Raw genomic sequence first — 12,720 nt, 5'->3', positions numbered from 1 at the left:
GATTTCATTCCTTGGACATCCAATAGGCACTAACCTTTTATTTGCTAAAACAAAAGCAATTAGAAAAACACCTAGACTACTTATTGTCATAGACAAGAGATCAAGAGATGAAGCTCCATCTGCCCAGGGATTCTCTCAGTGGATCTCAGCTGCATATCCTTTGCTACCAGCTAGCTCATATTCCCTCTCTGGATGGATGCAAGATGTGCCTTTACTAGAAATATGTGGGGCCGTGTGACGAGGGTTGCCAGGGCTCAACCCTCCCTGTGGAGGAGGGGAGCCACACTGGCCTCGTCCTGTCCTCCGCGGGTCCGGCCCCTTGGACCCGCAGCCCACCATCCGGGGACGTTCGGTCCCTATGGAGAGGACTGAGCAGCGGTAAAGTCAATGGGGCCCAGCCTTTGATGCAGGCGGGCACCAACAAACACAGTTACAGTTCTATGGGCTCCGGCCCTTTGGGCAGGGCAGAGCAATGACAAAGTTAGAGGGGGCCCAGCCCTTGGCGGCGGCCACCCAACACCGGTACAAAAAGCTCTAGCTTGTGGAGCAGGGCAGAGCAGCGTAAAGTCTATAGGGGCCCAGCCCTATGGTCTGGGCGGGCGACCAACACAGTACAATAAGTCTGAGCCTTTTGGGGCAGGCGAGCAGTAGCAATCACACTGGCCTCGTAGGCCGAGGCCGGGATCTGCACCAGCTAACGGGTGGCAGGGAACGCAGGCCCACCCACTCCTCCGTCCGCCTGGGGCCTACTTAGCGCTGTCGCCACTAAGTGCAGTCAGTGGGGATCCGACCGAAACACCTGACAGAGTGATCGGGGGGATCTGAGCGAAACACCACTGACAGAGCGATCAGTGGGGATGCCTGATCATAGCAGCATGGCCATGAGGCTCGGGGCCCTGCAGCCTGACTGTAGTCAGCTGCCCCTGGGCTACTTCAATTTCCCCCTTGTTCCTAAACCTGGTCTGCAAGGTCGCCCAGCACCATGGCTCTCCAGTCAGGACTGGGCGCAGGTCCGTGGAGTACCTCAGGGAAAGCGGCAGGTCTGGTCCGACGGCTCCGATCAGAGGCCGTAACAAGCGGGGTAAACTACTGGCAGCTCCTCGTCGTAGCGGCTGCCGGGTATGCTCTGGCAGCTCCTCGTTTAGTGGGCGCGGGAGCTCGGCACTCTGTACCGGCCTCGGCCTCAGCAGCCTCCCAGTGATGAGAGCCGGCAGGCACGTCTGCTCCTGGCGGCGGCTGGGTCTGACTGAGCTGAGACCCGGCTTTTATCCTTCCGGGTTCGCCGCCTGAACCTTTGAGGGCGGACTTCCACCCAGTGGCCGCCCCTGGGGATTGATTGGACGGGGCTCAACCCTCGCTGTGGGGAGGGGAGCACAGCCGCCTGCACAGGCAGCTCACTGACATACCTTCAAAGACTGTAGTGTTTCCAGTCTTCTAGAGAAACAGACCGTGGAAACAGCAGTCTGCAGGTTGCATAAAGTATGCATCCTGGCACCACTCCTGTTTGTTTTGACTACTGCTTACTAAGTGGAATAGACCAAGGATCTTCACTCAGATAGAAATTCTTCAAGGTGGGTCCATAGCTGCATTCGACTAATGCCTCCAATGAACAACTGCTATGAGTCATCTCTAATTCACAGTCAAAATAGAATGAGAGGCATTGGTCCTGCACTGCCCTTTAGCTTCGTTCAGAATATGAGGAGTTCCAACTGGCGCATCGTGTGACCAATGAACACTGCTTACTCCCAAAAACAAGGCAGCATGCTCATGGTGCACATCATATCCAATTGGGAATCAGATATAGACGCCCCCCCCCCCCCCCCCCCCCCCCCCCCCCCCCCCCCCCCCCCCCCCCCCCCCCCCCCCCCCCCCCCCCCTGCTCACTCAAAAGAATCCGAAAAAGGTAACTAACCTCCATTTTCACTCGGTTTTGTAAACTAGAGGAATTAATGGATATAGTCTTAAACTGCTTTTATTTAGTTTAATGTTTAACTGTGAATAAAGTACAATTCTATAAATTAAATATATGTCACATGCAACCTGCAGACATTTTGGTCTGCCTTGACATCAGTATGTTGAAGACCTCTCATTTTCCTTAAACCAAGGTTCTGTGGTCCCAGTGTCTAAACTGGAATCTGGCTAGAAATGAATGGAATATGTCTCAGCCCAGATGATAAACAAGTCCAACAGCTGTTACTATTAGAGGTTTAGCAGACTTTTGCCAAAATGGTCCAGAGCCTTTGGGCCCTGATGCTCTGTTAGCATTAGTGACTCATAGAGCATTTCACCATCTCTTGCTGGCCAGGAGACTGCAACAGTTCCTCTCTAGAGTGGACCTGACAACAGTTGATATCTGTTACTTCTCGGCTCCACTGCTGCAATGAACTCTACTGGGGGCTATCCTGAAGTTAACCCAGAACCATCACTCTTCTCTTAAGTGGTTCAGGCCAGTCTGAGCAGTTTGCAATCAAATGCCCCCTCTTAAAGCCCTAAATAATCTAGAATCTCATGATATAATATTCCTTTTCACCATAACTTGGGACATGATTAACATTGGCTGGTAATGGCTTACTGCTGGGAATTAAATTTGAACAATCTGTAAGTTAAAAATACTTTTAAGTCAGTGGGAGTTGTGCCCACTTCACTGTTTTAATTTGGTCTGTCATGTTTGGTGACCGGACTTTCTCAGCTGAATTCTTTGGAATTATCTTTCCTTGGCACCCATTGGAGCCCAAATCTAGTGAATTTCAGGGCAATGATGCTGGTCAAGGATTTATTTTGCTTAGCTTTTGACTGACTGCTTTTGTGTTCTTCTTATTGTTTTGTGGTTAATTTTCTATATCTATAGTGTCTAGCTGCCAAAGCAATAATACTGTAGAAATGAGTAAAGTTGATTCATTTAATCTAAAATAATTTCTTTGACTATACAACTTCTAATATTGTAGAATGTATTTAAATTTGTCAATTCTACTCTCCAGCACAAGTGTGTTGGTGCAGAACTTTAGTCTACTGCTTGCCTCATAATACAAGAATTGAATGAATAATTAATCTTGTAATATCAACCGTCTTTATAGAAATTATGAAACACAGAAAATATACTTTGTCCTCAATGAAACAAATAAGGGTACTTTTAGCATTTTTGATACTGATATATCATTGTCTTGGAGTATAATTTTATCATACCCATCCTACAAAGAGTACTTAAGTGTTGTCCTATAAGGACTTGTTTGTCCTTACCTTAAAGCAATTAAGGGGCTAACTTTCTGATTCAGTTTTGTAAATGTGTTTACAAGCTGCTCTTTTTTATTTTCATTGACCAGAAAAGACAATTTTTTTGTTAATTGCAAAAGTTCTGAGCAAGTCAAAAGACCTCCCATTTCTACTCATGACTTACCTGTGTATTATTTAGTTTGTTGATATGAGATACTTTGAACACCATTTATTTTTGCTGCTGATTGTTCAGAAAAACTGGACAAAGCTGATTTTGTAACCTATCCATAGTTTGTGAATTGCTTAAACATTCCAGAAAATGGGGTTTTCTAGAAATTTTTGTACACCATCATGCTCGCTGCTTAGATTCTCAACGCTTACCTTTCCCACTCTGGCCAAAATTATGCAACATTCCAACACTTAGATTAATGTCAGGTTTTGCTATATTATCCTGTGCTAGGATTTGGGTACTATAAACAAGTAATTTTATGTATTACTACAGACCAGAGAAGGGAATGTGGAGCAATAATGCACCAGTTCTTGAATATATTGCTTTCAGAGAGAACAAAAGAGATTCTAGCAGGTCAGTTCACTTCCTTATCCAGGAGAGCTGAATAAACTGAGGTTGATGCAGCAGTGTGTGTGTTCTATAGATGAGTCCTTAAAAGCCAAGATCCTGTCAACACTGCATGAACAGAGTTTTTGTAAGAATAACTGTTTGCTCTAATGTCCTGCTCAAAATTTCCCCTCTGTGTCTCAAACACTGCTGTGCAATGTGCTAGTTTTGTGTCTGGTTTCTACTCAGTAGGAGCTGTGCTTAAGTAGTTGGTGAAATTCTTCTTTCATATGTGGGTCTAGATTGACAAAGGGCACTTCTGCACTTTGCTGCCTTGTAGAATTCATAACTCTGTGTTAAGTGCTCAGGCTTTCTGTATAATGCATGAGACAGTTAGGTGCCTAAGAATGGGATTCACAGAAGTCAGCGCACTGAGCAGAGAGCTGCCTAAGATCACCAATAGAAAATGCTAAGGAGAGGGATGTTGCCTAAGGCTCTGCCCCTGAAAGGAATTTAGGCACCTGTGTCCACTCAGTATTCACAGCCATAAATCCTCTTTCTGGAGTTAGGCACCTAAGCCAAATTAATGGTTGAGGAGAGGGGTAGTGCCCTCATAACTTTTGGCCCAGTGGTTAGAACACTCATCCAGGATATGGGAGACCTGACATGGGTTTGATCATTTTTCCCCTTCTGCCTGATATGGAGCAGAGATTTGAACTTGAGTCTCCCACCTCAGTGCTCTAACTACTGGGCTCTAGAGTATTCTGTGGAAGGTCTCTCTCAATCTGTTGAAACTGTTCCACTGTGTATAGTTAAATATCCATTGATCCAGAGAGAGAATGAGTGACTCAGTAGATCAGTGGTTAGGGCACTTACTTGATAGACAGGAGACCCAAATTCAAATCCCTGCTCCACATCAGGCAGAGGGAGAGAACTGAACCCATGTTTTCAAAAGCCTGGGTTAGTGTTGTAACCATTAGCCTAAAAGTTAAAAGGGGACCACTACAACAACCATAGTCTGTTGTATGGTTTACATTTGCTCAAAGAAGGCCTACTAGATCAGGTCCTAAAAGCAAGATAGGCAAGAGAATGCCTAGTTAGTGAATCCCTCTGGAGCTTAGGTATGAGTTAAGTAATAAGCTTCTGGGCAGAGTCAGGACTTAGGTGTCTGAGTGCATCCCCAGCTGCCAAAAGTTATGTCCCTTAGAGACTTGAATGGCAGAAACGTAGGTGCTTCAGGATTCTAGACATCTATTGGGTTAGGCAGTAGTTGAGCAGGGGTTTTGTGAATGACAGTGACATCTAAATTCTCCTTGTGAATCTAGCCCAAGAAGTTTATCAAAGTACTCTGAAATTGCTTAGGATCAAAAGTGATGTAGGTATAGTCAAGGATTTTGGTAAATATCCAGAAATGAGGTATGAGTGACTTATTGGCATCTTATATTGCAAACAAAAATGTTTTGTAAGAAAATATTTAGTCAGAAGCCCAATATGAACTCTCAGTATGATGAGCAAGTTCCCAGAATGATGAAATCTTTTACCTGTCTGGTGCTACTACAGAGTTCATTAGCTAACATTCTCCTTTAAATACTATCAAAAAGGAAATATATTATAGACTCAATCCACCTTTTCCCTCAAATCCTCTGTCCGACGCAAAAATGTGCACTTTGGATGCGTCTCCTGTCAACCATAGCATCTTAATGGGACAGCTTCCTTTTTGAAAATCATATTTCCTTCTGAAAATTTTGTACTTACTATTGTTGCAAGTAACCCTTTAAATTACTATAATGGAAAGAGATTGGAGAAAATAATGCATTTTTCTCTTTACTTTTGCATTTGACAACACCGTTTCATATAGTCAATTTAACTTTTTGGTGAATGATCCACATTCCCTCGTGCAAAAGGGAGTGTACCATTGATATTTACTTTTTTTTTTTTCAAATTATACATTCAGTCAGTAAAAAGAGTGCTTCTCCTTTGCTCTAATGGCACCTTGAAACATTTGAAAAATAAAATTATGCAAATAGGTTACTCCAGGAGACCTGCTTCACCCAGTCATTAATAAAAATATTAAGGGCAGCTAAAACATGCTTTTGATCTTTCTGTTCTTTCACCAGAGTCCTCCCCCATCTCTTTTGGCTGTAGAAAGCAAAGTGCTTTGTAGCATTCCCCAATATTCAATAAAAAGGACTCTTTCAGACTGAGAGGGCTGTAAATTCCTAAACTGAGTGACCATCAGTTGCCCTGCCAATTTCTCCTTCTCTTACATGAGTGGGCTGTAGTTCAGGCATCCCTGTCGACTGCTAATGTGGTAGTATGGCAGAGGGAGAGAGATGGTCTTTCAGGTAAATGGGTCCTAGGCGATTTAAGGCTTTATAGGTCAAAACCAACACCTTAAATTTTATCTGGTACTTTGTAAGTAGCCAGTGCAGATCCCAAGCCGAATGTGTCCCATGCACCACAAAGATGTATCTATAACAATCAGCTGCCAAATTCTGCACTGTTACCATTTCTGGATAGATTTTAATTAGCCAGTGTACAGCACATGCAGTAGTCTAATCTGGAGTAGACAAAGTTGTAGATGGTAGTTGCAGAGTCTGAATCAGAAGAAACTGGTGCACCTTCTGGCTGTATGTAATCAAAAAGGCCAGTCTAGCGCAATCTACCTGCTTCTCTGTAGTATAGCAACAGCACAGGAGAGCTGGAAGAAAGTGAACAGATAAGAAGCAGGGGACAGCTGCGGTACAGAAGGAGAAAAGACAAGGACAAAGAAAGGTGACCTGAGCATGTTTGGTTGATGCTCTCAGTTGCTCCAAGAGACCCTTCTAAGACAGAGGGAGAACAAATCCTAACATGTTGTGTTGTTTTTTTTAAAAGAATTGGCTTCATAAGTAGTAGGTAAGGTAAGGTTAAGTTCTTTTACCTGGAAAGGGTAACCAAACACTGACAGGACCATCAAGACTGGATTGTTTAAATCAGGGCGGAATTTGTATACTCGGCGGTCTTTGTTGTTTCCTCGCATGAGTAAACAGTTTTTCTCTCTAACTCCATCTTATCTCAATATCTAACTCAAAAGTCTGTGAGTACAAAGGAAACAAGTAATTCGGCTATGAGGAGCTTTGTGTTGTATTTACAGATGTGGATTGCTGTGTCTTTGTTGTTTCCTCGGCTGTGAGGAAACAAGCTTTGCTTCTTACTACTCCTGCTTTCAACCCTTCTCCTAAACATCTGTAAGTACAAAGGGAAACAAAGTATTCGGCTATGAGAAGCTTTGTGTTGTATTTACAGATGTGGATTGGCTGGTCGTTTGTTCTCCTCGGCTGTGAGGGCACAAGCTATCTTGCTAATTCCAATCTTCTTCTCATTCTACTAAAAGGCAGCGAGTACAAAACGGAAACAAGTAAAATCGGCTATGATATGCTTTGCTTTGTACTTACTGTGTGTGATTGTGTCTATTTAAATTGGCTATTTTTAAATCAGACTGGTTGTCTCATATTTTCTTAAGTAGGAGCCTGTATTAATTTTTATGCAATTATAGTCTGATTTCTCTCTCTTTCTATATAAGCTTTCTTTTCAAAACTTGTGGAAGTTTCTTTTTAGTAAGGCAGAGAATTGAAACCTCTGTATCAGGTATATGTCTCCCTCACAGGAAGCAGGAACGGGGAAGCAAAGCCAAGCTGTGGTATTTTGCATCTCAAGTCTGAGGGAAAAGAACGCTATCTCTTGGGAAGCAGAGAAACAGTTATCGGAGGTTCCCCAGGGGAGGGTTGGGGACACCAGAGAGAGGAAAGGGGGTCAGCCCTATCAATTCCTGACCTGGTGGCAGCCTATCAGATCTAGCTGGAGATAGCTTAGAGGACTTCATGCTATACCTCATATTTGAACTCTAAGGTTCAAATCGAGGATATACTATGACAGGGGGAATAAGCAAAATCATTATATACTCTTAAAGGTGCTTTATCAGAACACTATCACTTTTAACACATTTTGAGCTTAAACAGAGCTCGTGCGGTCCCATGTTTCTTCTTCTTGTTTGTTTCACCAACAGAAGTTGGTCCATTAAAAGTATATTACCTCACCAGCTTATAGTCTCTAATATCTTGGACCAACACACTACATCACTTTAATTAGTCATTCTCCAAAATGCAAATTATTCCTTTTAGTTCCATTCCTTCTGTCAAACCAATACTTGATAAATCAAACTTTGCATGTCCCATTAATAAGAACATAAGATGGCCATACGGTCAGACCAAAGTTCTATGTACCCGCAGTATCCTGTCTTCCGATAGTGATGGATGCCAGTACCCAAGGGGGATGAACAGAATAGGTACCATAAAGTGATCATCTCCTGCACTCACATCCCAGCTATCCGGCTAATGCATCCTCAGAATTTATCTAGTTCTTCTTAAGCCTGTTATACTTTGGACTTACAAATCCTCTGTAAGGGTCAGCAGGGTTGACTAGCATTGTGTGAAGAAATACTTCTTTTGTTGTTTAATCTGCGCCTGTTAATTTCATTTGTGACCCTAGTTTTGTGTTTGTGAGAAGGAGCAAATGCACTTCCTTATTTCCTTTCTCCACATCATCATGATTTTTGATTGCTGTCAATCACACACACACCCCCAGTCCTGAATTAGTTGGGGTTGGTCTGCTTGAGCAGGGTGTGGACTAGATGACCTCCTGAGATCCCTTCCAACCCTGATATTCTGTGATTCTATTATTAGTCGTCTCTTTCCAGCTGAAAGTCCCAAGCTTATAATCTCTCCTCATATGGAGCCGTGCCATACCCTAATCATTTTTATTGCCTTTTCTGAACCTTTTCCAATTCTAATGTATCTTTTTTGAGATGGGCAACCAATCTGCATGCAGTTTCAAGATGTGGGCAACCATGGATTTGATGTAGGCAATATGATATTTTTCTACTTATTATCTATCCCTTCTTAATGATTCCCAAAATCCTATTAGCTTTTTGACTGCCACTGCACATTGAGTGGATATTTTCAGAGAACTAAAATGAGCAAGATCTCTCAAGTGGTAACAGCTAATTTAGACCCATCATTTATATGTATAATTGGATTATGTTTTCAATGTCCATACTTTGCACTTATCAACACCGAATTTCACTGCCAATTTGTTGCCAGTCACCAGTTTTGTGAGCCCTTTGAAGCTCATTGCAGTCTGCTTTGTACTTAACTATTTGAGTAGTTTTATATCATCTGCAATTTGGCCACCTCACTGTTTACTCCTCTTTTCAGACCATTTATCAATATGTTGAATAGGACTGGTCCAGTACAGTCCGCGCCTGGGGGACATCACTATTTACCTCTCTCCATCCTGAAAACTGACCATTTATTCCTAACCTTCTTTTCCTATCTTTTAACCAGTTGCCAGTCCATGAGAGGACCTTCCCTCTTAACCCATGACAGCTTACTTTGCTTAAGAGACTTTGGTGAGGGACCTTGTCAAAGGCTTTATGGAAATCTAAGAATACTATATCCACTGGATCACCTTTGTCCACATGCTTGTTGACCCCCTCAAAGAATTCTAGTAGATTGTTGAGGTATGATTTACCTTTACAAAAACCATGTTGACTCTTCCCCAACAAATTATGTTCATCTATTTGTCTGACAATTCTGTTCTTTACTATAGTTTCATCCAGTTTGCCTGGTACTGAAGTCAGGCTTACTGGCCTGTAAATGCCAGGATCACTCTGGAGCCCTTTTTAAAAATTGTCATCACATTAGCTAACATCCAGTCATTTGGTACAGAAGGTGATTTAAATGATAGGTTACAAACCACAGTTAGTAGCTCTGCAATTTCACATTTGAGTTCCTTCAGCACTCTTGGGTGAATGTCATTTAGTCCTGGTGGCTTACTGCTGTTTAATTTATCAATTTGTTCTAAAACCTCTTCTAATAACACCTCAATCTTGGACAGTTCCTCAGTTTTGTCACCTAAAGAGAATGGCTCAGCTTTGGGAATCTCCCTCACATTCTCAGCTGTGAAGATCGAAGAAAAAAATTCATTTAGTTTCTCCACAGTGGCCTTATAGTCCTTGAGTGCTCCTTTAGCATTTCTATCATTCAGTGGCCCCACTGGCTGTTTAGCAGGCTTCCTGCTTCTGATGTGCTTAAAAAAAAAATTGCTATTACTTTTTGGGTCTTTGGCTAGCTGGTCTTCAAATTCTTTTTTGGCCTTCTTAATTATATTTTTATTGTTCATTTGCCAGAATTTATGCTCCTTTTTATTTTTCTCACTAGGATTTAACTTCTTCTTTTTGCCTCTCACTGCATTTTACTTTGTTATTTAGCCACGGTGGCTCTTTTTTTTGGTTCTCTTACTATGTTTTTTAATTGGAGATATACATTTAAGTTGAGCCTACATTATGGGGTCTTTAAAAAGTTTCCACCCAGCTTGCAGAGGTTTCACTTTTGGCACTGTACCCTTTAATTTCTGTTTAACAATCCCCCTCATTTTTGTGTAGTTCCCCTTTCTGAAATTAAATGCTACCGTGTTGGACTGTTGTGATGTTTTTCCCCGCCACAGGGATGTTAAATTTAATTATATTATGGTCACTATTACCAAGCGTTCCAGCTATATTCACCTCTTAGACCAGATCCTGTGCTCCACTTGGACTAAAACAAGAATTGCCTCTCCTCTTGTGAGTTCCAGGACTAGCTGCTCTAAGAAGCTGTCATTTAAGGTGCCAAGAAACTTTATCTCTGCATCCCGTCCTGAAGTGACATGTACCCAGTCAATATGGGGATAGCTGAAATTCCCCATTATTACTGATTTTTTTTATATTTATAGCTTATCTAATCTCCATGAGCATTTCACAGTCACTATCACCATCCTGGTCAAATGGTCAGTAGTATATCCATACTGCTATATTCTTATTATTCAAGCATGCAAATACTATCCATAGAGATTCTTTGGTAAAGTTTGGTTCATTTAACTGTTTTGATTCAATTGATTCTATGCTTTCTTTCACATATAGTGCCACTCCCTCACCAGCACGACGTGTTCTGTCCTTCTGATGTATTTTGTACTCTGGTATTACTGTGTCCCATTGATTATCCTCATTCTACTAAGTTTCTGTGGTGCCTATGATATCAATATCCTCATTTAATATGAGGCAATCTAATTCATCAATCTTATTATTTAGTCTTCTACCATTTGTATATAAGCACTTTAAGAACTTGTCACTTTTTATCTGTCTGTCATTACAGATACAAATTGATGCAAATTTGACATTCATGGAAAAACTGGTACTACTATACATATTTTTCCCTCTCTGGGCTCTCTTACGCTATCACATGCTTACTTCAAACTATTTAGTTACTATGAACATACGTAATATAAATTACAGAAGCTTTATAAATTGTCTATCCATTTGATGTGAGGTGTTTTTCCTCCTAATGTGCAAAATAAAAATTAGTCATTTTATTTTTTCTCATCTTCTCTAGAAAAAACAAAAAAATATTCTGCGGATAGGAATTCAGAGCCTTGGTTCAGTTTTGTGGGGAGATGACATTTGTTGCGCTCATAATCCAGAAGATATTTATAGCCTCACAAAGTTTCTGTATGTTCTCCGTGGTCTCCTCAGAATGTCTTTGTCAGCCTGCATAATCACCATGCCAGCCCATCTTATCCAGGTAGGAATACTATAATTGCTTCTTTTCATAAGTTGTTGTACATGGTTTAGTATGTGCAAAAAAAGTTAATGAGTTTGGATGCTTAATGAGCAAAATAGATTGAAGTTTCATGAGTGATTTTGAAAATTGCATCCTGTTGCGGTTGTTTTGCATGGGTAGCAAATTGATTTCTAGATGAAATTTTACCTCATATTATATTTTACTCTGACATACAGTATGGTCTTCAACATTATTTAGATGCTGAATTTATCTTTCAGTAATTACTAGCAAATAAAAGTCATTCATAAACTTTTTGAGTGAACCAAGAGAATAAAACCAATTTAAGACATTCCAAATAGGCATCCTTCAGCTTAGTATGTTGTGTTTTAAAGATAGACTTAAAATAATGTTACCGCATTTCTTCTGTGCTTTTGTGATGCAGCAATACATTGCATTATCTAGAAACACCTGAATATTATAATGGCTTAGATACAGGTATAGCTGTCATATGACTTTGATATGTATAAAATAAAATAGGTAGAACTTATAGAAGATCCAATTCTGCTAGGCAAAGTTCTGCATTCCCACTGATTTCAAAAGGCAGTAAACCTAGAACTGGGAGAGGTGGGTTTGCTCCCTAATTCTGCTGTAAATTTCCCGTATGATCAAAAGCAAGTCAGTTAATCTGTCTCTGAGTAATTTTCCCATCTGTAAAATGGGAGGGGTAATAATAAGTACTTCACAGAAGTATACTAAGCCTTAATTCTGGAACAGTAGTTTTTAGTAAAAGGAAAATGTAAAAACTTTCTTCTGTAAAAAGTGCTGCAGCTCATAAAAGGAAGAAGAGCATTCACAGTGAATAGAGTTATGCATAAATTTGGTAAGACTTCGTTTAACAAACACTGAATGTTTTGATGTAAACTTTCTCCTAAAGGAGAAATATATGCCTCTCATGTCAACATTGCAATTGCAATTTTCAAAGCTGTTAAGTGCCCACAATTCCTGTTAAATTGGTGTTACAGCCACTCAGTGCTCCTGAAAATCACAACCATTCCTATTTTTCACATGTTGCCAGTGTGACTGGAGGTGTATCAACACTCCTCTTGTATATGCCTTCAGTTTCAGATTTCTTCTTTCCTAACTCTCAGTATTACAAAATAAAAATACGTTTAATATTAGGTGACACTATATCTGAGGAAAAAGCACTGTGACAATACTTCCCAACCAGGAGGTAGAATCCCTGATTCAGCTAGAGGCTATGCTTCCTCATCACGGTGGGAGAGGTTTTTATTAGGGATGTTTCCTTGTTCCATCCTGGAT

At 41.1% G+C, this 12,720-nt stretch overlaps 1 protein-coding gene across 2 annotated transcripts in view; it reads left to right on the top strand.

Annotated features, from left to right (window-relative positions):
* ELP4 (elongator acetyltransferase complex subunit 4) overlaps nucleotides 1–12,720 on the top strand; it is a 335,509-nt gene that overhangs the window by 110,459 nt on the left and 212,330 nt on the right. For both annotated transcript variants that reach the window (XM_075065212.1, XM_075065213.1), the window contains one exon: nucleotides 11,233–11,421. In XM_075065212.1, the coding sequence (XP_074921313.1) occupies nucleotides 11,233–11,421 (189 nt within the window). The remainder of the gene's footprint in view (nucleotides 1–11,232; nucleotides 11,422–12,720) is intronic.

Source organism: Chelonoidis abingdonii, chromosome 4, assembly GCF_003597395.2.
Source record: "Chelonoidis abingdonii isolate Lonesome George chromosome 4, CheloAbing_2.0, whole genome shotgun sequence".
In the NCBI taxonomy this organism is placed as follows: domain Eukaryota; kingdom Metazoa; phylum Chordata; order Testudines; family Testudinidae; genus Chelonoidis; species Chelonoidis abingdonii.
This window is presented reverse-complemented; position numbering and strand designations above follow the sequence as displayed.